At 43.3% G+C, this 26,344-nt stretch overlaps 1 protein-coding gene across 8 annotated transcripts in view; it reads left to right on the forward strand.

The window, feature by feature from the left end:
- The first annotated feature begins 1,144 nt into the window (after window positions 1-1,144).
- TGFBR3 (transforming growth factor beta receptor 3) overlaps window positions 1,145-26,344 on the forward strand; it is a 187,383-nt gene continuing 162,183 nt past the window's right edge. The window contains exons 1-2 of one of the 8 annotated variants that reach the window (XM_070267306.1): window positions 1,145-1,267; window positions 22,696-22,872. In XM_070267306.1, the coding sequence (XP_070123407.1) occupies window positions 22,812-22,872 (61 nt within the window). In that variant the 5' untranslated portion in view covers window positions 1,145-1,267; window positions 22,696-22,811. Of the gene's footprint in view, window positions 1,268-1,703; window positions 2,318-2,348; window positions 2,487-2,961; window positions 3,140-22,695; window positions 22,873-26,344 lie in introns of those variants that run through there. The other 7 variants (XM_023641670.2, XM_023641671.2, XM_070267304.1 and 4 more) reach the window with 7 other exon arrangements.

Below are 26,344 nucleotides of genomic sequence, written 5' to 3' on the forward strand. Positions count from 1 at the left end.
CCTTAACATGATACATTTAAATGGAGGATTAAATATTCACACCCAATTCAAGTGTTCACGTCTGCACTTGAAGCTAAAACTTGACAATTTAAGGCATGAATATTATGTAATCTGAGTCTATGAGAAATCAACTACATCATAGCTGAGGCTTACTCCACCCAGACTGCTCGTTCCTTCAGCCTCTGAGCCTGTGTGCATCTCCAAGCTGGGCCAAGCCTCTCACACAGTGGGTGCTCCATAAATACTGGTAAGGAATGAATGGTTCATTGAGGAAGTTTCTGCAGTAATCCAGGAGATCAATGACAATTTGACCTTTGTGAAAGTATCTCCATTGGGGCCCGCCCAGTGGCGCAGCAAAGTTTGCACATTCGTGGCCCAGGGTTCGCTGGTTCAGATCCCAGGTGAGGACATGGCACCGCTTGTCAAGCCATGCTGTGGTCCCACATATAAAGTACAGGAAGATGGGCACAGATGTCAGCTCAGGGCCACTTTTCCTCAGCAAAAAGAGGATTGGCGGCAGACATTAGCTCAGGGCTAATCTTCCTCAAAAAAGAAAGAATCTCCAATTGGGTGCATTCTCTATGTATAGGTACAAGAGAAAAAGGATGAGAAATACTGCCTCTTCTCTCAAAGAAAGAAAATCCAATAACTTTCCAAGTAATAATAATATGTAATAATATAAGAACCCCCCCATTCCACTCTCCAACATAGTAAAGGCCTAGGACCTTAACACTTCAGAACCGGAAGAGGTCTCCTAGGCCAAGCTCCTCATTTTCTAGAGAAGAAAACGGACTTGGAGAGTTTAAGCCGTTTGTCCAGGGTCCCAGAGCCAGTCTAAGGGCAGAGTTAGGACTGAAGTCTGGTCTCTGAAACCTGTCAGCCCATGGTCATTTCACCAGCCTGTTGGTAAAACAGTATCCTGTGATTTAAGCATATCTTTTACTACAAAAACGAGGTGTAAACAGGAGTATCAAAGTGGTGTTCTGATTACTGTAGCCGTCAACTCTAGCAACTCTTACAGGTTCCCACGCACCTGTATGCAGGAAGTCGCACGGCCACCAACACCTTCGTTTATATCGCGCCAACCGTAGGCGTTACCGTAGGGTAACGCCAGTCATGCTGACCTAGCTCCTTTATTTGTATTAACGTATTTAGCGAGCAGGACGAACGGCTGGGTAATGCACGCTCAGCTGTTAAAGAGGAGGAGGCAAGACCCCGCGGGAGCCCACCAGCAGAGCGCATCTTGAGATAACAGGCAGGACTGGAGGTGGGAAAAACAACCAGGGAAAGAATAAATGTGTGCGTGGGGGGGCTTTGCTAGGGAGTGGGCATGAGGGGGGTGATCAGATTACTGAAGGTTTTAGAACTTTTGTAGCAAGACAGAGGGAACCAAATAAAAATCCCACTCCTCCAGAGAGCCCTGGAAAGTTCAGAGGACCTCGTTTGAAGGAGCGAATCCCTACAGCCCGCGCCTGCGACCCCCGCGCTCTTCTCCGAGGACTGGGACCCCCATCCGCCGCCCCAACCCGGGCGCGCAGCAGCCCGGCGGTTCCGCGCGCTCCTTCTCTTCCTCCCTCCTCGGTCCGAAGGGAAACGCTGGCTCAAGCAGCGCTCGGGGCTCATCCATCGGCCCGGGAGGAAAAGGGGGAGGAGAGAGGAGGCGGGCGGCGGGAGGAGGAGTTTCTCGGCGGCCCGGAGCCCTCGGTGGGGACGCGGAGGAGGAGCGCCCTTCCCCCCGCGCGCTGATTGCTGTGGCGCCCTGCCCGTCCCCGCCCGCGTGTGAGGCAGAGCGGGTGCGCTGGGTCGGCCCGATGGGGGTAATCGAGGGTTTCGGGGACGCGGAGCGGCGCTTTCCTCTTCCCAGTGAGTGAGGGAGGGAAGTCGGCGGCTCCCGTGCCCAGCCACTTTCCCTGCGCGATTCCCGGAGCTCCCTGCAGGAGGTGAAAGTCCCCGGCGGGTCCGGATGGCGTAGTTGCGCCGCGGCGCAGCAGCTGCCTGAGCTCGCCGCCGCCGAGCGCTGGGCGGGGAAACTTTCCTCCGCTTTCCTCCAGCGGGCGGCGGGTGGATCTCCGCTTGACACACCGCCTCCGAGGTACGTGCCGGCCGACCCTGCGGCGCTGCAGCCCGTGCCCGGACGCCCCTACGAGCCCAGCACCCGTCCCGGCGCGGGCTCTGCAGGCTGCGCGGTGCCTGTCGGCGCTGCGCGGGACTCCGTGCCTGTTGCAAGGCCGGGGTCGCTCCAGCCTCCCGGACCCCCGGGCTTGCGGGGGCGGCTTCGGTCCGACAGTGTTTACGCTCCAAGCAGCCGGGACCCGCGGTGCGTGGGGAGTGGCCGCCCCCGGGGGGCAGCCTCGGGGCGATGAGCTGGGCGGGGGAAGACGTCTCCTCCGCGCCTGCCCTCACTCTTCCTCTCCGCAGTTTCTCCTGACCCCAGCGGGGCGCGTCGCCCCCTTCCCACGGGGCGCGTGACAGCGGCGGTGGGAAAGGTTTGTTGTGGGTTTGCACAGTTGCCGCTGCAGAGGCTGCGGCCCCGGCGCTCGCGCACCAGCGTGCGCTGCGCTCCCGGCCGGCCGCGCCCTCGGGGGCTGTGCGGGCGGCGCCGGGCGCTGCAGCGTGGGGTCCCCGCCAGGCGCGACCCCCTGAGCTTGCTAGCCGCCTCACCCAGTTTATTCTGAAGGCCTCTCTTAGCATGTTCACGTAGTTAAAACAAGCTTCGAAGTCGTGGACTGTTGCTAGAGAATCTGGTTGCAGCCTTCTTCTTATTAGGGCATTTGCCCCACTTTCCAGAGTGACATAGAGTAGGGAGCCGGCTTGTCAAGTATGAATTACCTTGACAGAGTAGAATTTACGGGTTTAGTGTCTACAAAAAGAGCTGACAGAAGAAAATCGCTCCATTTCCTTAGTTGCGAAATGGGAATAATAGTGCATGCCTCGTAAGGTTGCTGTGAGGATAGAATGATTGAGTTTATGTAAAGCACTAGAACAGTGCCTGGCGCCGAGCAGCTGCGCGGCCCTTAGCGCTGCTTGTTGGGAGCCCAGCGGCGACCGGGGAGGAGCGGCGAGGCCAGGGACGGTAGGAGGGTCAGACTGACACGGGGAATCAGGTTTTTTTCTGAGCTCCTTCTCCCTTCCAAGAAAGGTAAGTGAGCGGTTTGGGAGGAAGAGAAGTCTGTACAAGTAGCAAAGCACGTGTCCAGACCTTTTATTTTTCCTGAAGTGGTACTTTAGGCTGCTAACAGTTACTTCAGTGTGGAATTAACCATTTCTTTCTGGTAATAATAATAATAATAGCTAACGTTTATTGAACCCAAACTGCGTGCCAGACACTCTCCTAAATGCCTTAGGGATACTGAATCCTCACACCAACTCTGCGGTAAAAACAGTTTAATAGCCCCATTGTACAGATAAGATCCTAGAGGTTAGTTCCTTGCCCAGGTTGTACATAGAACTTTCTGTTGGTTCCGTCTCTCTCCAGAGCTGGTTTAGGCACTCAGCAGAGAGCAGCAAGTGCATCAGATTCCGAGTGTTTTCTCCCATGGTTCAGCTTCCCATGTGAGTTGAACACATCTCTCTTGAAACAGGGATAAGGTACCTGTGGTTAATTTAGGTGATATCCTTTCTGGAGTGCCAAATTGCAGCACCTCTGAAACTGGCTCCAAGTAATTATAAGTAGAACTGTGGTTTGTATTAATTAATTCAGATCTTAATTCTTAATTTCTTTGATGAATTCTCCAGACATTGCTGGTCAGCATTACTTGGCTTCCTTAGGAAACAGCTTGGGGTTGGCACAGGAGGCAGGGAAATAATTCTTACCCCCTTAAGGGCTATTAAAGTGAAATTGATTTCATGCCATTGTGTCAGTTAAAGGATGTTGCTCTGTTTCTCAGTGTTCTCTGCTTTTGGCTTTAATTCTGCATTGTTTAGTGTTTCAAGGCTTCAGCATATTTTCAGCCCTTCAGTTTGTCTTTGTCATCCGTCCACTTTAATTTTTCCTGTTTTGATGGAATCTGACCATTACATGGCAGCTTTGCTTAACAACTGTTGATCCAGCTCATGTTTTTTAGATATAAAAATCACCAACTTACTTTTGAACCCCTGCACTTCAAAAGGCGGCCCCTGGGGAATTCATTGTTATTTTGAATATTAGCCAATAGGGGGAGCAGAACACTGTTGATGTCTGTGAGGCAAGTAAGCCAGTTTTTAGGGTATTAAACATACATTTCAGAAATGGAAAATGTGGCTTTATCTAGCAAAATAATCAGGTTGCTTTTTGAATTTACAGTAGAGAACTGGGTTTAGTTTCAACTGATTAAGAATGAACTTGAGGACTGGGCCTGTATGTTGGATGTATGTCAAGAACTCTCTGGTGGCTGGACAGATATTAAATGCACACATATGTGGGGTTTTTCCATTTATTTTCCTTAAGAAGTGTATGTAAAATGATTTTGTGTACTTTGAGTAATATTTCAAATTATCTAGGAGAACTGGGAGTCCAGAGAGATGCACTGTGAATCCTATTGTAATGACCATCATTTGTCTTTTATAGAAAACTGGATATAGTGACTTTGTTCTCAGGGACGTTGATGCACTCACAATCCTGTCATTATCATTTTTCATTAACATCTTCCAAGTGCAAGACAATAAGGGATTGTTATCCTGAGTAACAGCATTTCTATTCCCGTGTGTTCTTCAGAGGCTTATATTTTAGCTTATTAATGGTTCAGAAGTCTGTTTGTCTGGTATAGGTGTGATGTGTCTATGGACACTCATACCTGTAAATGTAATGTGAACAATATTTAAGAATTAACACGCTTGGAAAAACAGTTAAACTGACTTTTAAAAAAGGTTTCAATCTTTGCAGTTTTGTAGGCCAGTTTCCTTTCTTGTGTGTCAGAAAGTATGGACTTAACTTTATTTCATTTACCAAGTTAGGGTCCAGTGGATCCTATTTTAAAATAACCCTCACATTCAGTCCTATCTTTCTAAATCTCAGCATTGCATTTACACTTCAGAGTAGCATTTCATTTAGGCTCTTTAGCATTTAATTTAGTCTTCCATGCTTTCATCTAGTTTACTCATTCAGCAAATATTTATCAACCCCCAACTCCCTAATAGGCTTACGTTCCTGGTCTTGGAGTTTGGCAAATTCGCTGTCCTCCCTCAGCCCTCTGATAGCAGGGGGCCAAGATGCCTTAAGGCTTCCTAGGGCTTTGTCATGGAAAGCCTTTATAGATTGACAAAATTGGTTTGCTTAAAGGAAAGTATTGTTCCATTCTTTTTTAAGACTCAAAGGAATTAATCTTTCCTTTTTGCATGCAGACTTGGTTGTATCTTGTAAAAGTCAGGTGACTCTTTCTTTTCTGAGGGTCTAAACATCCAGGGAACTCAACTGTCCTTTGACTACAAAGAAGATGATTACTTCTTTAGTACCTAACTGATGACCCATTTCCTGGGATCATCAATCTGTGGAAAATTGTGACTTTACCTTTTAAGCTTAACAGAACAGTTGAAATTTAGAGGAGGACTGGTAAGTATTATATTGCTACAGTATTTTTCCTGGAATATTTGCTGTGTGGTCATTTTGAATTACCCCTGTTCTTGATAATCCATTTTGAAATGTATTTTTTTCTTTTTTCATTGCTGTTAGACAGAAACTAATTATAATTGTCAGATTCATTAGTTAATGAGGACAGTTTCTATTTTTTTCTTTTTCTTTACTCTTAACAGTTATTTTTATAATGATTTTATTGCTGTTTCAGTCTGTCCACTGGAGCATTTTTCTTGTGTTTTTAAACTTCTTTTGAAATTTTGAAACTTAAAAAATGTTAACTACTTTTTGACCCTTGCGTTACTCAAGTTAGATAAATGTTTTTAGGGGTCTTTAACTTAAAGGCAATCTCCTGTTGCCTCTAGGAACATGGACAGTTTGGAATATAAAAGAGTGAATCCAGGGCGTTGGTGGCTTTGGGAGAAAATGACCGCACCAAGATCCATGGCAGTGATTTCTCTGGTTCTGTATCTTCAGAGTAACACTTAGAATGATAGTATTGTCTTTTTGTAGCATTTCGTAAAAGACAAGCTATTGCTAATTTGTTTGGTTTCTAGTTAAGCTGAAATACATCAACACTGCTTGGAAGGGCTTTACAAAAAAGGATTTGGGTCCATTTCCTGGGCTCTGTCCATTTCTAGATTTCTTGTTTTCTATTTTTTGAAATAACACATTTGCTTGTTAACTGACATTGAGCTTGATTTTCCTCTCGTGCAAAGTCTTTGCTTAAGATTTAGCACAGATTTCTGAGCATTCTTCCTTCTCTTAGAGAATAATGATTTTTATCTCTTAACCAAGATGTGTGCAATATTTAGTATTTGAAGCAACATTCATAAAAATTCTGCTTGAGGCCACTCTCATTTGGATCTTGTTCTACGTTTTTTATTTTTCAGTTTTCCGAGCCAAACATCAAGATGTAACAGGCTGCAACTATGGGTATACTCACAAGGGGTGGAGACCGTATTTAAAATCGAGATGATTCCTGAAGGTCTGCACCCATGCCCTCAGGCCTTCCTGATCTCTCCTGCTGTAAGATAATTGTAGGGGGCTGGCCCAGTGGCACTGGGGTTAAGTTCACATGTTCCGCTTCTCTGGTGCCGACATGGCACCACTTGGCAAAAGCCATGCTGTGGCAGGTGTCCCACGTATAAAGTAGAGGAAGATGGGCATGGATGTTAGCTCAGGGCCAGTCTTCCTCAGCAAAAATAGGAGGATTGGCAGTAGTTAGCTCAGGGCTAACCTTCCTCAAAAAAAAAAAAGAAAAAAGAAAAAGATAATTGTAGGAAAAAAGTTTTTGTCTGGTGTTTGTGCTGAAGGCTTCTTCAAGTCTGGGAGGAGGACTGAGTGATAGTAGAGCCTGGCAAAGTTCATTTTTAGCGTTTAATGTTAAATTGTTGCCACAGTAATAATTTGGAATTAAGTCTGAAATGTTAGCTCTATCTTCACTTTAAGAAAAAGGATGGAAATGCAGAAGCATATACTCTCCCTGACTCTTAGATACTGGGCTCTGGAGGAAAGGAGGTCAGAGTTGGGTGCTGTTTGCAGAAGAAGCACCTGTCCATCCATCCTTCTGAGCACATAATCCATTTCCATGGTACAGCCTGAAGGTCAGGTTTTTGTGTGAAATTGCAGATGGGCCATTTGTAAAAACACATTTAAGTTGATTAGTCCTTGAAAAAATGATCTTCAGAAAACAGTTTTTACAGATAATAGTCCCCGAGCTCCCCTGTTGATCAGATTGCCCTGGGAGAAGGTCTGTGGTTTTTAGCAGAGCTGTGGATTTCTTTTTTTATTCTTATTATACTCTTATTAGTGGAAACTTGATGAGTACTTAATTCAGTTTGGTGTGGGAAAAGATTCCTTTTTGGGAGTATCATTCTGTTAGCGTTTTTAGTGATTTATGTGTTTTGACAGTATGAAATTGGTCATTAGATGCAAAAATACACGGGTGGCTATTTGCAAATTTCATTTCATAATTAACTATGATGATTGCTGGAGCAGAATGTGGCTTTTTTTTTTTCATCCTTGGAAGGTTATTTGAGGTCAAATACTTAGACTCTAATCTCAAAGCCTTGTGTTTGTGTGGTCCCTGAAGTACTTTTGTGTGATACACCCTGTGTTGTTATGAGTTATCTCTTTTCTGGTTTTTTCTTTAAAACAAAACATATTCAACACAAAATTCTCTTCTGACTGTCCGTAAAGAATAAATGTCTCATTTTGTTATATTAAACTTTGTGCAATTGGTTGTCAAATTGCATCTAACTTTGAGGGAAAGTACCCCTGACTCATTACATACATTTTGCATCATTGCAGTGTAAGGTCTCCCCTATGTGTGTGGGAGAAGTTTCTGATCTTCTAAATGGCTATGTTTACTATTGCTGGTCTCTCTCTTTTTTAGAGAAAAAAGCCTTTCTGAGCCGACATTCCTCTTAGTTTTCTTATTTTTCTGTTTTTCTAGAGATTTTACTTGTATTCATGATACACCATCTGAATCATGAAAAATACTTAGGCTAACAACAAATTTTGTGAAGACACACCTGTCTTTTTGTTTTGAATCCATCACATTCTCCATTCCCGTTGCTGCCCAGCCGCTGGATGCAACATGTTTTTGACGCAGGAACCAGGGGAAGGATGACCTACTTGATAGATTTCACATTTTTTCGTATTTATGCCTTTTTCAGTTTGTGGCATTTTTATTATTAGAGTGGTTGCTTTCTGAGATATTCCAGGTTTTAATTTCATCCAGTGTCTGGGCTAATAAGGAGGTTTCCTATAGAACCAGTTCTACTAGATTCTTAAAAATAGTTCCAGAAAGTATCCCATATAGATACCTTGCTGGGTAGGGCTTTTGATAATGTTCGAATGGGAGAGAGCTGAACACAAAGCAGGAATCCACTTAGTTTAACTGGTTAGGGAGGTTGGGAAAGGGGAGGGGAGTGTCTAATGTGTTAGGGGAAAATTCACTTTTGCATAATAATGGATTTAAATATTTTCCTTGGCATTACATTTCAAGTAGGTATATAGGTAAGAGGTTTGCAAAAGAAATTTTGCTAAGGTTGAGATTCTGTAGTTGGCAGCTCTTAGAACCCTGAAGATCCTGTTCTCTGAAGCCAGGAAAAAGCAATCTGTTTCCAATTATATATCACAAAAATAGGGAAATTAAGCCAAGAAAAATGATCATTTGGGGGTTGGATTGTTTTTTGTAGAGGGTAAAGGAGAAAGGACTGTAGATGCACATTTTTAAAAGTCTGTTAGTTTTTCTGTTGGCTTTCAAATTTTTCTAAGCGTTCTATATTGGAAATTAAGAATAATTTTGGGATTAAAGACTCTCCTCCTTCAGCTCGTTTTTTGCTTCTCAGAAAGCAGACAGAAGAACAGGCAGCTTCTGCTGACACTAAGGAGTTTGGTCCCAGTGTTCTGGGTCCCGGCTGGTGTTTTTGGTAAAGCCTTTTCCTGTGTGAAGGTGCCGCGTTATGGGCTCCCAGGGTCAGGCCAGGTTGTTGGTGCTATGTTTTTTTGTTATACTTTTTACCATGCTTTGAGCAGAAATGTAGTCCCTGCTGCTTAGCGTTATTCTGCTAAGAGAGAAAGACTAGGGATGCTAGTGTGAGAAGAATATGGAGGTGAGAAGCCTAACTGGAAGTTGGATGAGTGCGTGTGACTATTGTCCTCAGCACTTAGCAGAAGCAACTGGCCTTTTCTGAATGCCGGCTGCTAGTTTCAGGATTAGTGGTCCCACGAGACCCAGGTGTTAACTAAGAAATCTCCTTTCCACCATCAGCAGATCACCACCAGCAGATTAGTTCCTGTTTCTCACACCTTACACCTCCACAGTGTGTTGAATAAAACTTTCCTGATGGTACAGAATCTTTGATAACACAGAGCCTGTCAGGGCGAGTGGTTTTTAGCTCTTGGCTCTTTTTTTTCTCACCTCCCATTAACTTCTTGCCCTGTGGCTGGTGGGCTCCCACGCCCACCACACCGTGACAGGGTGCTAGAAAAGGTGCAAAGTGCAAAATTCCGGGCTCCTGTTCAAAAGTCAGCATCTTTGCTGACCTCTCTGATATGTTTGCTGCTTCACTCTCCTCTTTTCCCACGTGTTATCATCTTGGTTTCCCTGGAACTACTTCTGGTTTTCCCCTTACCTTCTGGATCTCTCTTCAGTGCATGTGCTGGCATTCTCCCAGGTCCCATTTTCCCTTCTCGTCTCAGTCCAAGTTTAGTTACTCGTATTTCCGTGCCTCAGTGGTCTCGTCTATGGCAGTAACTCCCAGTTTTATATTTCATACCCTTATTTCCAGTGGCCACCTGGTTGTTCTGTAGGTATTTCTGTGAAGACTAAGTCCAAAACCCAACATACTATTTCTCTGGTCCCCAGTCTCAACTCCTTTATTTCCCATGTCAGTAAATGGCACCAGTTATCAAGCGAGGAGCCTCAGGCATGCTTAACTTCCTTCTGGTTTTTTCCTCGAGCTGAATCACACAGATCCCACTGTGGCTTACTGTTAGCAGCTCTCAATTGGCATTTTCTTCTCCATTTCCAAATCATCATCTCACCTGGACTATTGCAGGCATCTTCTATCTAGTTGGTTCTCCTGGCTTCAGCATCTGTCTCCACTTAGTCATTAATTTTGGTTGGTACCTTGTAGAACATAGATCTGTGTTTTCATTTCTTGCATTTTCAAAGTCTCTGCTGTTCCATTATCCTTGGCATGGGGTGTCCGGTTATCAGCAGTGTAGCTCAGCCTGCTTTTTCAGCTATTTTCCCTCTGTTTCCTCCATGAACCACACTATACCAGACTCCTGAGGTTTCCCAATCACGCCTGTGCTCTCATACCCTGTTCCTTTTGTACTTGCCCCTCCTCCTCTTCTCTGGTGGTCTTCTCCTTACTTGTCCAGCCTGTCTCCATTGTCAGCTTCTCTGGTGAGGCTTCTCCTGTCAGATTGCTTCTTCCCTTAATTTCTCTTACGGCACTTCTCCTGCTGCCTCGTGAGAACTTATTTTCTTTCTCTGCCAGATTGTGGACTTCCCTAGAGCGGGATTGTGTCTTATCATCTTTGTGTTCTGGGTGTGCGGCATGGAGTTGGCATGAAATATCTCTTGTCAAGTTAAATTCTTCAACTCAGTTCCACTTCAGTGAAAGTTTTGAGAAAAAATCAAGCTTACAGTTGATATAAATTATACCTGTAGAAAGGACAAAGGAAATCAATTCAGAATCATAGAGTTTAGGGCTAGAGTGGGGCTTAGAAGTGATCCTCTTTAAGTCCTTCTAATGATGAGAATAACTCGGTACAGAGAGGTTAGGTGACCTGTCCAAGATCACACGGCAGAGAGTAGTTCTTCCGTCTGCCCCTTTGCGATATTCTCCACCCCGTAGCCAGAATGCCCTTGATAAAACCTAAGTCAGATCCTGTCATTCCTCTGCTTAAAACACTCTACTGTTCCTGTCTTTTTCAGAGTAAAAACCAAACTCCTGACAATGATCTGTGAAGCCGTACAACCAGCCGCTGACTCTCTTGCCTGTTACCTCTTTGACCTCACTCCTCGACTCTTTGGCTTGCTCACTGTGCTCCAGCTGCTTGACCTGCTTGCTGTTCCTTGAGCCTGCCACACGTGCTCTGTCTCAGGGCCTTTGCACGTGCTGTTGTCTTTTCTTAGAATGTTTTTCTCCCAAATATCTACAGAATTCACTTCCTGTAGGTTCTTACTCAAAGAAACACACCAAACCAAAGACCCCCAAATACGTCCTTTTCCTCTTCTCTGCTTTGTTTTCTTAGTATTTATCTCTATCTCGTAGAATTATGCATCTTGTTTATAGCCTGTGTCCCCTGACTAGAATGTAAGCTCCACGAGGGCAGGGATTTTTTTTGTTTTATTCCCTGTTGAATCCTCACACCTAGAACAGTCCTAGCGCTGAACAGGCACTTGATAAATATTTGTTGGATGAATAAATAACTGAAAAGAAACAAGACTTTGTGGATTTCTTATAACTCCAGTTGAATGTACACTTAGGGCATTAAAAAGGGAACACCGTCAGGTCCGTCTGGAGGAAGGAGAATCTGATTTTTAAAAATCCTCATTCAAGACCTGTCAGACTGGAACACTGACCTCTTTTTAATTGTCTGACTCGAAGCAGCAACCGTGGGCTCTCCCCAGCCTTACAAGTGGTTTGGGAAGGCTCCCATTTTACCTCTGACAGGCTTGGGCTTGCTGTGGTTTCTCTCTGCTTGCGGTTTACCCTTTAACCCATTGGGCTACAAAGATGAAAAGCAAACACAGCGTTAAAGAAAAGAGCTGGGGGAGAGGGTATGGGGCAGAGGAGCAGAATTTTCTTGTCACCCTGACATCTTCCCTTGGCTCCGGGCCCATCTGGAGTGCTGCTCACTGTATCTTCTAGAGTTGCTTTGGGGCTGTGTTCTAAGGAACAGTGTGGAGATGGCCGGGTCAGATGACTCTTGAGTTTTGCTTTGATGTTCTAATCTCTTTGAAAAGAAATGTTAAGTTTAGATAAAAAGGACATTGGAGAAAGGATTTTTTAAAATTAAATTACAGTCCTAATTTTGAAGAGAGCTTTTAACTCTTCTCAAGACAGAGGGTTGCAATTGAAATTACCACTTGCTTCTGTCAGTGAGGCGTCAAGACTGGAATCTGGTCCTAGGAAACCAATGACTTAAATCCACAGGGCAGTAAATTACACTTCTGAAGAAGCTTCTGCTTCTTGGGGGTCAGGGTTATGTTGAACGAAGAGCTAATTTATATTAGCTTAGCAGTGATGTTAGAGTGATTTGCCTCCTGCTCTTTTTGTGATAACATCAGTGTGGTTCCTCCAGAGCACTCCTGGTCAGGACAGGAAGCCCAGCCATGGAAGTCAAAGGCTTACGTGGAAGTTATTGGCCGTGTGCAAAGCCAGCAGCATAATTTAACCTTGGGGTTTAAAACTATCCAACTGAAAATAGATTGTCTTAAATGGAGCTGTTATCAATGACCTAGCTGAAAATCGTAGCTACCATTTCCTGAACTCTAAGAACATAGTAGATATAAAGTGCTTTACATGTTATTAATTGACTTAATCCTCATAACAACCACGTTAGGGAAATGGAATGATTATCTCTACCTTACAGATGAGGCATGGAGGTGTTTAGTACATTACTCACAGTTACACCTCTAGGAAGAGGCCGGGCAGGGATTTGAACTCAGGTAAATTGGAGGAGTTCCCACACTTTCCACTCTACTATACTCCTACAGCACACCAAGTGTGCTTTCACCGCAGGGCCTTTGCACTTGCTCGCCTTACTGCCTTGGGGATGCTTTTCCTTCAGATACTGTCATAGATCTGTCTCTCACCTCTGTTCTCAAATGTTACTTCATCTAAGAGGCCTTCACTGATTCCACTGTGTGTGTGAGATGGTCTTCCCCTCACACCACCAAGCAATTCTCGGGCACCCGCAGGGTATATGAGAATTCAAATCAATTCTGACACTATTTACTGTCTCCCCAGAGAGAGCGCATTAGATTCCACAGTTTCAGGGCTCAGTCCCACAAGACTTCCCTCTACTTCAGATGCCAGTTGCAAGCCCAGGTTGTCACCTGTGCTTCTGACCGACCAGCTACAGATTGGAGGTTCCAACACCCCCTGCCTTGGGTTCAATTATCTTGCTAGAGAGGCTCACAGAACTCAAAGAAACAGTTTATTTATTAGCTTCGCGGTTTATTGTAAAAGCGTATAAGTCAGGAACAGCGGGATGGAAGAGATGCGTAGGGCAAGGTGTGGGGGAAGGCTGTGGAGCCTCCTTGCCTGCTGCCAGGATGCCACTCTCCCCACATCTCCACCTGTTCAACCTGGAAGCTCTCTGAACGCCAGCCTTTCGCATTGTTATGGAGGCTTCATTGCATACACGTGGTTGATTAAATCACTGGCCCTTGGAGATTGATTCACCCTCTAGCCCCTTAGAGATGGGCGAGGTGGGACTGAAAGTTCCAACCTCTAGTCACATGGTGAGCTCTCCTGGCCACCAGCCCCATCCTTGGGTGGGGTCCACAAGTCACTTTACTAACATAACAAAAGACACATTGATCTCTCATCACTGAAGAAATTCCACGGGTTTTAGGAGCTCTGTACCAGAAATGGGGATGAACACCAAATATGTATTTCTTACTATAAATCACAATATCACACCTTCTGTGACCATCCCATCTTAAATAACTTCCTTCCTCTCATCACTCTCTCTGCTTAATCTGCTTTATTTTTCTCTCATAGGATTTAAACCACCGCTTGACGCATTATCTATTTGTTGTCTGTCTCTCCCATTAGGAGGTAAACTCCTTGCAAACAGTGTCATGTTTAGTTCACTGCTGTGTCCCCAGCTCCCTACACAGTACAAGGTGCATGGTAGGTGCTAGTAAATGTTTGCTGAGTGAATGAATGAAGTAAAATGAGACTGCTGATTGAGCCTTGCTTCCCTGGTTTCAAAACAAAATAACTTATCCCTAATGTCAGATCTAATCAGCCCACCCACTACCAGCAGGTGACTCTGCAGTGGAGGGGCTCCTGTTGGTAGTGTTTAGAGCATGGGCCGTGGAGGCAGACAGACCAGGGCTCGTATCCTGGTGCCAGGACTTATTAGCCGGCCATCTTGGGCTTGTCTAGCATTGTGAAGCTTCACTTTTCTCACTGTAGAGTGGAGTAAAGGACATCCATCTCCTTGGGTTGTTGAGAGGCTGAAATGAGAACTTGTGAAAAACACAGTAAGCGCTCAATAGATGGTAGCTGAGATGTTTTGTGGGGTCAGAAGAAAGCAGGATGTTAGCCTGTAATAGGAAGGGGAATGAAGTGTAAACACATGAACGAGCACAGAGTAATTACAAAGCAGCATGCGGACAAGTCTTGGCTGTGCTGCTAACTAGCTATGTAACCGTGGGCCACTCATTGAGCCTTTCTAATTCTTGGTTTGTTAATCTGTAAAATTAAAGGGTTGGAGTAGATGTTATCTATTTCTAACATTCTGAGTTGGCTCTGAGTGGAAGATAACATGGAACAAATTATACACGCATTTTGAGGAGACGGAGTGTTCACAGTGGGATGGGATCAATCAGAAGGGGCTTTTGGAATGAGGTGAGGGGACTGAGTAGAGTTCATGGAGTTTGAAGAATAGAATAAAAACGGCAGTTTTGATAACATGGGCAGATCTGATAAAATTCAGGTTATGTATATGCTTACATTGCTTGGAAGATAATTCACTTATATTTTTTGTTTATATAAGTTATATTAAAAATGGCGAATATAGCGTTAGTATTTTATTTGCACTTATGTTGTCAAGTTGAGTGTTTTTTTAGATAATACTTTCCAGTTTTAAGTCATTCCTGCTAGCCATTGTATGATCATATATTTCAAATTTCCACAAGTGTGTTTAAGTCTCATGGGAGGGAGTCAGGATTAGTTATTGGTCCATATAATGACAGTTATAATTAAGGTATAGAATAAAAGATTTTCTCTTCAATCTCCTCATATTAGAGATGAAGAAATTAAAGCCCAGAATGAAGTGTGACTTGTCTGAGCTTATAAAACATGTTAATGCCAGAACTCCAGCCTCTCCTCTTACTTTGAGACTGCCCTGGGGTACAGGTTCTTTCAGATATACAACTCTTATTTGTTGGTTTATCATTTCTTATTGAGAAATGTTATGATAATTCACCAGCCTTCCACACTACTTTTAATTGTAATGTATACAATAGAATTTTATACTTGCTATCCATTATGGTGCCTGTATCGGATCCTTACTATGTGCCAAGTCGTGAGCTAGGTACACTCATCTCTCTAGAGTGAACAGATGAGTGCGAGAGCCATACCTGGAAGGAAATAGTTACATGAAGATTTACCTGCAGGGTTGAATTGCACTACATTCCAGGTGTCCAAGTTTTTAACTTTGTCCAAGGGAATCATAGAAAGCTTGCTTAAAGGAGTAATGCTTACGCTGAGACCTAAGATGTTGGAAAGTGGCTATGTTAGGGGGACAGTGGAGCGTCACTGAATTGTAACACAGTGAACATCACTTCTGGAAGCTAAGGCTTCTTCCTTTTGTGGGACTGAATTGAGGGGAGTGTGGTGGAGCATGCAGAGGATGAGGTCGGACTAAGTAGGCAACGTCTAGTGGGCAGCCATTGAAGGGTTTTAATTCCTCGTGTTTCACATGGCTGGGCTGTTGAATCATTTTCTTAGACTTGCTGTCCCACATTGTGGTACCTCCATTGGATGCTGATTTATGCCAAGAGATGAGCTGCTTGGGCTGCTGAGCCCTTTCCTTACCAAATAATATGAGTTGAATAATTGAAATGTATCTTTTGAGGGACTCCCCCCATGCCACCAGAGAAATAATTTTCTATTGGAAGTCAGTGAAAGGAGTAAAAAAATGGGCTTAAGTGTAATTAACACAATAGTCTGTTGCTGGAGGGTTTATTCTGAATTCATGTATTTGCAGAATCCCTGTGAATATAAACAAACATGTAAATCAAAAGTTTTAGTAAATTACTGTATATCGTAGCAAATAGTCTGCTAGAGGTCGGGTAGATGTAGCTCCGTAGAAGATTTTTTCAATGGCCTGGTACTTGCTGGCTGGCCGGCCTCCTGAGACTATTCAGATGTGCTGAATTTTGCTGGAATAATTGCAGCGTCATGATTTAATAAGCCCTTTCGGTGGTAGCTGATTCCTCACTGCAGGTAGCCTGGTTGGTTTGGTGGCAGTGCCAGGCTGAGTTCCGCAGCCCCCTGGCTACCCCCCCTGATGCTAATTTGGAATCATGAGGTGGAACTGAGGAGGGCCACGCAGCCAGATCCCTGTAACTTATACCAGAGATGTTGAAGTGGTAGCTTTGCCACCCTTTGGGAAAAGCTTTACAATGTTATGATTTATCTTTTGGACTCATATCTCTTGTATTGAGTTAGGAATCATTGCTTTTTGGTGATGGAGGGAATTTTTGAAATTCTAGATGATAAAGTCTAATCCCCAAATTAATACAAACTGATCTAAACTGCTGTTTATATTATCTCGCTGCTGGTAGTTTGCTTGGTTTTCTGAAAGTCTAGTTGCATTTTACCCATCAAAACTCCAATGACTATTATTTTAAAAAAATGTACTGTGTGGGCCAGGTATTGTTTTAGGTACAATGCCCATATTCTGTCTCATACATTACAATCAGAATATCATCACCATGTTACAGATGAGGGGTGGTGGAGGTTACATGACTTGTCCAGTGTAACACATCTGGCTGGGTAAGCCCGGTTTGGAATCCCCCAGGTAGAGTTCTCTATTAATTGTAGCTTAGAATCATAAGCAACAGAGATCTTTAGATACACAAATATCAAAGGTGAAAGGTGGTTCCTGGAATATTGCAAGAGTGGGTAAAAAGTCCATCCTATTTTGTGAACTGGAACGAAACATGGTCTTTTACAACCTTGTGAAATGTCTTCATTCCCACCCTCCCCTTTTTACTGGATTTTGCTTGGGTGGTAAGGTCTGTTGTGTTTGGGACAGACAGAAGGACTTTTAAGGACTGACTGAAGGTCAGCCCCAAGGAAGCCAAGCATGCTGAGGCCAGAGATGTGTTGGTCACACTCTCAGCCCAGGAGCGAGGGTGGGCCAGGCCCTAGAGGTACAGGGGAGAGTGGAGTCCAGCTTCTCTGCACATCCTGTTTCTTTTGTGCCTCCTGCCTCTCTTCGCACTGAGTCTTTGTGTGGAATTTCTGCCCATAAGTGTAGGTATTTCAAGAGCGATCCTCCTTTTTCTCCTGCCACTGGCAGCCACAGAATGTTGGCACTTTACTGTTAGGCCTCAGGATAATAATCCCCTTTAGGAGAGGCAGCCTGCTAATGGTAAATAATAACTTTTATACTGTACACGTACAATCTCATTTGATTCTTACAACAACCTTATGATGTAGGTAAGCTAAATTTGTTATTATCTTCTTACAATGAAGAAACTGAGACTCCGTTCTGATCTAAACCACCTTTCTTGTCTGACCTGCTGCTGTAAGAAGCTTAACTGATCTTCCGTGACTCTGAGCTCCCTTCAGTCTGTTCTCCACACAGTACTCAGAGAAATCTTTAAAAACCCAGTCGGATCACACCACTTCCTCTTGAACCTCATTCCTGTCCTTTCCCGTTTGTTTAGCTTTGCAGCCATGCTCCCTCCTGTGTCGGGGATCTGTAGGGGCTCCTCTACCTCCTCACCTGGCCTCTTCAACCTCTGCTTATCCTTCAGGTTGTAGATACTTTTCCTTTAGAGCTCTTATCATAGTGTGTAGTTGTATATTTGTGATTATTTGTTTATCTCACCAGACTTTAAGCCCATGAAGGCAGAAAACATGTCTCTTTGCTTGGCCCGTATATCCCCATTGCCTGGCGTGGAGTAAGCAATGAATATAGATTTCTTGAAGGAACAGATGAAGGTCAGGAAATGAAATATCTTGCCTAAAGTAGTAAATGGCATGACTTTACTAGAATATAAGCTCCATGAGGGCAGAATTGGGGCTCCTGTTTCCACTGCTATATCTTTGGCATCTTCAACAGTGCCTGGCACATGGTAGTAAATATTTGTTGAATATTGGTTGTGCTTGGATGCAGTTCCAAAGATTTCTTATCCAAATCCAAGACTTTTCCCCTCTTTGTGCCAAATCTTTCTGAAAATGGGGATTTGGAATTAGCCAGTTTCTCTGTGTAGTAGAGAAATCTGAGAGTTGTGTTGTGACTCAGTAAGGTGGCTTTGCTTTCTCTGTGTACAGGTCTCAAAGGGCATCCAAATGTCATCAGACAAACAACAGTATCTGTTCTACATCCTGTACACCCCTTTCTACAGGCTGCCAAGCTAGATATTGATGTCATCCATCCTGCCTCTTCTAAATCCCCTGAATAACATGTTGATAGCCATCAGAACAATTTCTCTACCAGTTTTTGTTTAACCATTTGCAGACTTAACAGTATATTTTTCTCCAAAAAATTCACTTAAATGGCAGACTAGAAACATTTTAATGATCTGTCAGAAAACCCATTTCATGTTTAAGGTATCAGCAACTATGGTGTTATTTACTATTTGAGTTTAGGGAATGGTAATTTTTTTATTTCACTCAATATTTCTCTGTTCTTAAGATCTTCAAATTTGTTGAATGTTTTCCTGATTGGGGACTGAACAGTCTCAGCATTAAGATATGACAATGCGTAGGTTTGTGCTTCATCTTGCCCTTTGCCTTTTCAGAGAACTTGGAGTCAGACAGTATTACCAAGGATTGTTTGTTTATTATAGCTGCCACCCACAGTCCTGAAGTCAAATCACAGTTTGTGATCAGTAATGATTGGTGCAGAGTGCATATGGCAAGATGGAAGTACCAATGTCTGATGGCAGCCGTGACAGTCTTTCCCCTTTCTTGGAAAAAACGTTCTGTTTTCAGAGATTGAATATTGAGGGGGAGAAAATAGAAAATGGTTCCTAGTTTTTGATGACAGACCTTCAGCTGGGAGGTAGAGTGCTGGTCATGGAAAGATCTGCTTTCTAGTCTTGACTCTGCCGTGTTATTTTGGCAAGTGCTGGTCTTGGGGATTGAGCTCCCCTTCATCAATGACGTCATGTTGACCTCTTCCAACTTTAAGGGCCATTCATATCTCTTTAGCATGTTAATTCTTTTAATTGAGAAATTGATTGACTACAAGTTAATTGTATGTTAATTCTTATTTTGATAATCTTATATAGCTGGTTTTGTTAGCCAAGAAAGGGGAATTTAGTAATTTTTTTTGCTGGCTTTTAGCCTACTGCCAGACATCATTTTGCCGCATTTTGTCCTAAGATAGATTTGCTCTTTAAAAAAACGTCCTGTTCAACCCAAGGGATACCATTCCCAACCAATTCCTTTTGAACATTGGTTTAACTCATGATGGATTTCAGAACTCCTTTGGGTAGGGGTTTTTGGCTAGTCTTGGTCATTACCTATGTACTCGGTTGGATCACTGGGGCAGGTGGGGCAGCACGCTCAGATGAATGGCTTCAGAAATACACATAGAGGAACTCTGAAATTAGAAGAGTTAGTAGCACATTCATTGTTTTTCTTTAATCCATTAAGCTCTCACTTAGTTTTTTTCTGTTCATTTGTGGATACTAAAAGTTATGATGCCCTTTGAATGGAACACATTACTTTGAACTGTGGGCAAAATGACTGTTACGCAGTAGACCCCAAATTGTTCTTTCAAGATCTCCGAGTACCCTTATTTATATTTCTAAAGGGAGCATTTAGTTCTTAAAGTCCAGAGAGATTCAGTGAGGTCAGAAAACCAGGGTGAGGCGTCCCTGGTCTTTGCAAACTGAGTGTGATATAACTTCGGAGAAGGAAGAAGAGTTGGTATTTCTCTAGTTTTATTTTAGATCTACCACTTTTCAGAAGCCTTTGCTTGTCCAGCATTCTTCCAGTTGGAGAACTGATCCCTAAGTCGTGTGGTAAGGTGCTGATGTTTGCAAGTTTTGGCCAAAATACGAGTTCCACTGAATGGGAACAACATGCTTCCCTTTTTATTCTCCTCCGCCTTCGGATCCTGTCACCACATTGGGAAGATTAGACAGAAAACTCTCTGCAGTTTATTTTCTTTTTGAACAAGTTACATTGTGGAGGGACTTTTAAGCTAAAAGAAGAAAAGCTCCCTCTTTGTTAGAAGCAGCAGTGTGTAGTTTCAACTTGCCTTGGACTTCCTCGGAGATGTTTGAAGATCCGGTGTAAACTTGCTGTGGTTTGCCTTTGGGTATCAAACTGTTTAGCTTGGCTCTATTATATCTGTAATTGCTGCATTTTTATAATTGCCCAATATTCTTGTCAGCAATTTGCAGTCTATATTTTTAATAGAACCGTTTGCTTTTCTTTTCCACAGGTTCCTTCAGACCTGGTTTAAGCCCCAGGATTAACACACAGTCACACAGACCCTCTGCAGCTGCGGGCAGAGGGTGACACAAGTTCATTAAATAGTCTCACAAGCCTCGTGCTGGTTATAGTTTGCGTGCCCCATAAAAATCCTCTGGGAAGCCATCTTCTTCTGAGATTTCCTTGCAGGGTTTGGCTCTTGCTGAAATAGTGTGTTCTTTCAAGAGGGTTTTCCGTATCAGTCCATTCAGGAAATCTAATTTTTTGAAGGGAAAAAAATAGAGCCAAATTCTCTTTGCTGTCAGTGACTTTTTAGTTAACAGAGGACACTTCCATTTCATCTGAGGTGATGTGGAATTATGGTCACAGAAAGGTTGGACCTCATGGGATGACTGAAGTCAGTTTCATAGCTTCCAAAATTCTCTCCGTAATTAGTTTTTGAGACAAGACCATTGTGCCCCCAATGACTTGTGCCTCAACTTGACTGGCAATTTTGTTCTTTTAGTGATTCCGCTCTTTAGCGTATCTCCTTTTTGCATCTTTTGTAATGTTTATTTTGCAGTAAACAGAAGATTGAACTGGTTTTACAGTAGCTAAGAATTACGTAAATAACCACACCCTAATTTCTCCGCTTTATTGGTATAAACATACCTCAGAGGGAATGGACAAGTAGTGATGATAATAGCTAACATTTATTCATCACTTATAATGTGCTAGGCACTGATCTAAGCACTGTATGTATATTAATTCATTTAATCCTCCTAATAGCCCATACGATAGGTTCATGCACGAAGGGTAATCTGCCCCATGTCACCCATTTGTAGGTGGCAGAGTGGATTCACACAGAGGCAGGCTTTGAGCTGCCGTTATAATCCATATTTTATTCATAGTAGGCTTTTAATCACTGTCATATACCGAGATTGAACCACAGTGCCTCCTGCATGTATAATAATTTAGTTTTAAAGCACGTCTAAAAATTATTTTTGAAGTTAGAGCTTTATGTTATTATGTCTGGATAGGTGATATTTGCAAAACCCAACTGAGAATTCAGTGAAAAGGCTTCTGCTCCCTCCCTCCCACCGGTATCCCTCAGTCGCCCTATTTCCCTCCTTCTGATAGGCAATTAGTGTTACTACTGCGAAGAGCCATTTTAAATGTCTTTCTCTTAACACTTGATGAGGTAAACTAGGACCATTTAATTAGAAACTCCTTTTGCCATTGTTTTTATAGTTTTGTACTGTATCTACAAGTGCCCGAACTGGCTTCATTTCTGAAGGCAGCGAGCTGGTTCTGTGGCTGGTAGTTCCTGGGTGAGGGGCACAAGGCTGCAGTCCCCAGCAGTTTGAGATGGTTCCTGGAGACTCCGTGATCCTGCCTCTCCCAGGCCTGAGATCAGGCAGCGTCTCTGTGCCTTTATCCAGTTGTGGGATGACTTTTATTCCTGAGGAGAAGGAATCATCTCCCTACACAATGCCTGGAACATAGTGGGTGCTTAATAAATGTTTGTTGACCAACTTCTGTGGGTTGTGCCAGGCTCGGGGATATAGGGCTGGAAGATATACTTTGGAGGGTCTAAATGAGGTAATCTTTAGGGCCATAGGAGGGAGATTCAAGGTAAACAAATCACCACGAAACACATCATTCAAGGCTCTGGATGGGATAAGTTTAGAAAGGACCTTTGGTTGCTCTCTGCCGGTAACCAGGTGGTCTCAGAGGGGGCTAAGAAACACGGAAGAGTTTTCTCCTCTTAAAAGCTTGGCAAATGGGTTGAAATAAGAATTTGCCTTTTAATGGTTCTTTATTTTTCAGATAGATTCTAAATGTATTTTAATTTGATCCTTGTGTTAACTCTGTCATTGTAACATCAGATTGAGTCTCTAATCAGCGTTGTTTGTGTTTTCTTGTTGGCACTGGGGAATTCATGTGTCGGGTGGCATGGATTCCTATAGTGCGACAGCATAACTGGTGATGCTATTTTATAGGTGCACCTTGATTTTCTTCTGTATTCTCAAAATTTTAAATAAAACCAAAGATTTAAAATGTCAAAAATAAGATGTCTTTGCAAAAGTATTTGCCATAAAAATCTTTCTTGGGTGATTACCACCCCCACCTCAGTTTGTTTGAGTGCTGTCTTGGCAGCTGTTGAGATAAATTTATCTTATACTTTTTGGAAATTCTTCATTTCACTTTAATGTGTGTCTATCAAAAGAAGTTTCTGCATTAAGTTTTCTTCTTGAAATATGTTTATTTTTACAGGCAATTTGGAAATTGGAAAGGATTTTAAGGTCACTTCTGATTTGCAAATCGTGACTACGATCTGAAGAACTGCAGACTGAGGTGACTGAACAGGACCCACTTTTGGAGAAATAAAAATGGCTTCTCATTATGTGGTGGCCATGTTTGCCCTGATGAGTTCCTGTCTAGCCACTGCAGGTAAGCTGCGTAATACAAACTGCACGTTCGTTATATTCTTTTGGATATATTTTCCCTCAGTCTCTTCAGTTTAGAAAAATTTAGGACGTGATGTTTATGTAAAACTTACGTATCTATGTTCTTCAGAGAAATAAAATGTTTGATTACTATGCAGATACATAGTATGTTTGCCTGTGTTATATTTTACCAGATGGTGCTAGACATTCTAATGTCAATGACATAGATACCTAACCACCCTTCAGTGTTCAGATGGGTAGAGACCAAATATGCTAATGTTTCATCCAGCTTAATTTTGTTACATGCATAGATTACATTTAATTTCTTGTTCTAAATAAGAATTACAAGAAAGCCTTTTTGTTCTTTATTCCGAAATAAATAGATTTTCTAGATAGAGGAGACGCTCTTGGCATAAGCTGCTTAGGAGGTTTTTAATTTTGCCCCTTTCAGATATTTTAATATGTAACTTTTAAAAAAAAGTACAGAAATACACTGTGCTTCCTGGAGGCCATCTGAGTGTGAGGTTGGAGATGAGAAGCAGCAAATGACTCGGTTGGAACATTGTTGCTTAAGTAAGAGTATCAGGTCCCCTAGGTCAACAGCTTAGTGTTCACACTCAGGCTTACTTAACACGTTTGGAAGCTTAATTTGCTCTGTTTTATTGTAATTTGCTTTATGTCTCTTCTGTGATGAGTTACATAATACTAATTTGTTGGACCAGTTCTAGAATCTGGCTGGTCTCAACAAGAAATGCATTGACTTGAAAAATGATTAGCTTCTTGGTTTTGGCTATTGAATTCACATACAGATGAGATGATAGAGATGATAATTACCATTTATTGAGTGTGCAGTACAGCCAGGCATTGGCTAAACAGTTATAGAGTATAACAAGGAGTGAATATGTCCTTATTTCGTGAGCTCTTTTCACAACTCTGAGATAGGTGTGATTATTTTTCCCATTTTACGGATGATGAAGTGAGATACAGAGAGAAGTTGCACAGCGTCATGTAGCTAGGAGGTGGAGGAGCCAGGTTTACATCTATGCTCTTAACCTCTGTGCTCTGCTGAGGAAGCCAGACCACAGTGACGGCTCCAGTAGACTCAGACCAGGAGTCCTATGTAGGCCCTGAGTGACTGAGTGAAAGCCAGTTTGCAGAACTTGGTTTATAAGATTGGAAAGCAGAATGTCCCCCTTGTTGCAAATATCTTGAGAGAAAGTTACTACACTTTTTGTTTTTTGAATGCCATGTATGAATTTGAACTGCCCATTCTCTCTGTCAGCAGTTTCATTTTGTCTCATGATTGAAGAGTTATTTGCCTTTTAGCCTGTGCGTTAAAACTGATCTTAATTAAAATCTCATTGAAAAGTAATAAAAAAAAAAAAAAAGAGAAACGACTTGATGGAAAATGTGCTGTTTTGATGACAAGATGTATAATCATACCTGATGGGTTTGAGGCAGAATTTTCTGCTTTCATTGATGCCTGGGTCAAACTGGAAAACAAAGGTTTTTTTTTTTTTTTTTTGAGGAAGATTAGCCCTGAGCTAACATCTGCTGCCAGTCCTCCTCTTTTTGCTGAGGAAGACTGGCCCTGAGCTAACATCCGTGCCCATCTTCCTCTATTTTATATGCAGGATGCCTGCCACAGCATGGCCTGACAAGCAGCGCCATGTCTGCCCTCGGGATCTGAACTGGCCAACCCCGGGCTGCTGAAGCAGAACATGGGAACTTAACTGCCACCAGGCCAGCCCTATCCTTAGTTTTATAGATAGATGAGGAAATTGAAGCACAGAGAGGTTAAGTAACTTCCTCAAGGTCATACAGCTAATAAGTGGCAGATTTAATCCTAAACCTACTTTGTCTGGGTCTGCAGATTGAGCCTTTAAGTCTCTACATGCTGAGGGAGTACTGATCGCAAGGGTATTTGTTTAGAAAAAATGATAATAGGTTTGCTGTGTGCTAGCTGTGCCCTCTTGAAACATCAAGTAAATCACTTATTCTCTGAGTCCCTGCTAAAGCAAAGTACTAGTCACTTAGGAAAATACAAAGAAATCCAAGATTCATCCCTTCCTCTGAGTCGCTTGTACCTTAGTTAGGCAAATAAAATATAACTATATAACAAAATAATCAGTGTGTGGTGAGTGCCCAGTAAAAGCACGAAGACCTCAGAGCGTTTGGAAGGGGCCGCCAGGTGGGTTAGAGCATCCGGGCAGGGCTTTGTGGGAGCGCCCGGCCCGAGCTCGGTTCCGAAGGCTGGGCAGAATCTAGGAAGGGGAAGGTGTTGGGTTGACAGTGTGGGAGGAGTGTGTCTAGCACAGTACATGGCACCTGGGCGCTTGCTGTTTTTGTGGCGAATGGAGGCCCTGGAAAACTGGTCCGGGAGCGTGGCAGGAGGGCTGTTTGGAAGGAAAGAAGCAAGCAGGTTGTGGAGGAACTTGAATGTCAGAACGAGGCCTGCGGATTTCATTTTGAGGTTTGGATTCTCTCCTCTTCCATTCCCCTGTAGCCAAAGTCATATGCTGTTTATGCTTAAAATTCAAACGGTGGCCTCGAAAAGTGAGGCTGAGAGTATGGCCTTCAAAGACGACCGTGCCTGGCACATCGGCTGACCTCTGTCAATGCCTTGCTCTCTGCCAGCTGATTTGTTTTGTCTTTATGAGACAAGCCTATGAAGTGGGTCTTAGTATTATCATCATCATCTGCATTTTACAAACAAGGAAACTGAAACTCAGTTTGGTTAATAATTTGCATCAAGTCTTGTAACTAAGTGAGGAGCTGGGACTTGAACCCAGGCAATTTGGCTCTAGAGTCCAGCCCGTGCACCACCCCACTGGAGCCTCTGTGTAGGAGACCCTCAGTGTGGAATGAATGAGCCTCTTCGCTTGATTGAGGAGCCACCCATGAGACACCCTGGAACCAGATTAAACCCCTTTGGCCTCAGAAGAGATGTACGTAAGTTGTCAGAGTGGAAGGACCCTCAAGTAATGGGCCTTATTGATTTGCTTTCTGACTTCACTGACGTGGCCGTGAGGTTCTGTTGTGGAGTTCTTGGCAGCAGAAGGGACGAAGGCTGGAAAAGGCCTGCCTTAGATACCCAGCCAGCGAGGGGCAGAGCACAGCGCAGCACATGAAATGAGCCCAAGTTAGAATAGTAGGAGACTGCTTGTTCCAGCCCATGGGTTTGGCTGGGCCTTCAGTGAAAGCCTTTCCTTCTCTGCTTGTGGCTGAGGGGGAAGTAGGCAAGGGGCAGCCAGCCACGGCCCAGGGTTAGCGGATGCTTTGACAAAACTCATGCGTTTTCCTTCCCTCCCTCGTTCCTTGGAAATTGTACAGCATTGTGGGGAGGGAGGGGCCATGCTCTTGGTGAACAAGAGCTGTGTAGGGACCCTAAATGCCTCCCGATTAGAAATTACCCTAGGTTTCTGGCACCTTATCTTAGATCCTGTAATCTCTCTCAGAAAAGTAGGAAGTTTAAA

This window comes from Equus caballus, chromosome 5, assembly GCF_041296265.1.
Source record: "Equus caballus isolate H_3958 breed thoroughbred chromosome 5, TB-T2T, whole genome shotgun sequence".
NCBI classification, from domain to species: domain Eukaryota; kingdom Metazoa; phylum Chordata; class Mammalia; order Perissodactyla; family Equidae; genus Equus; species Equus caballus.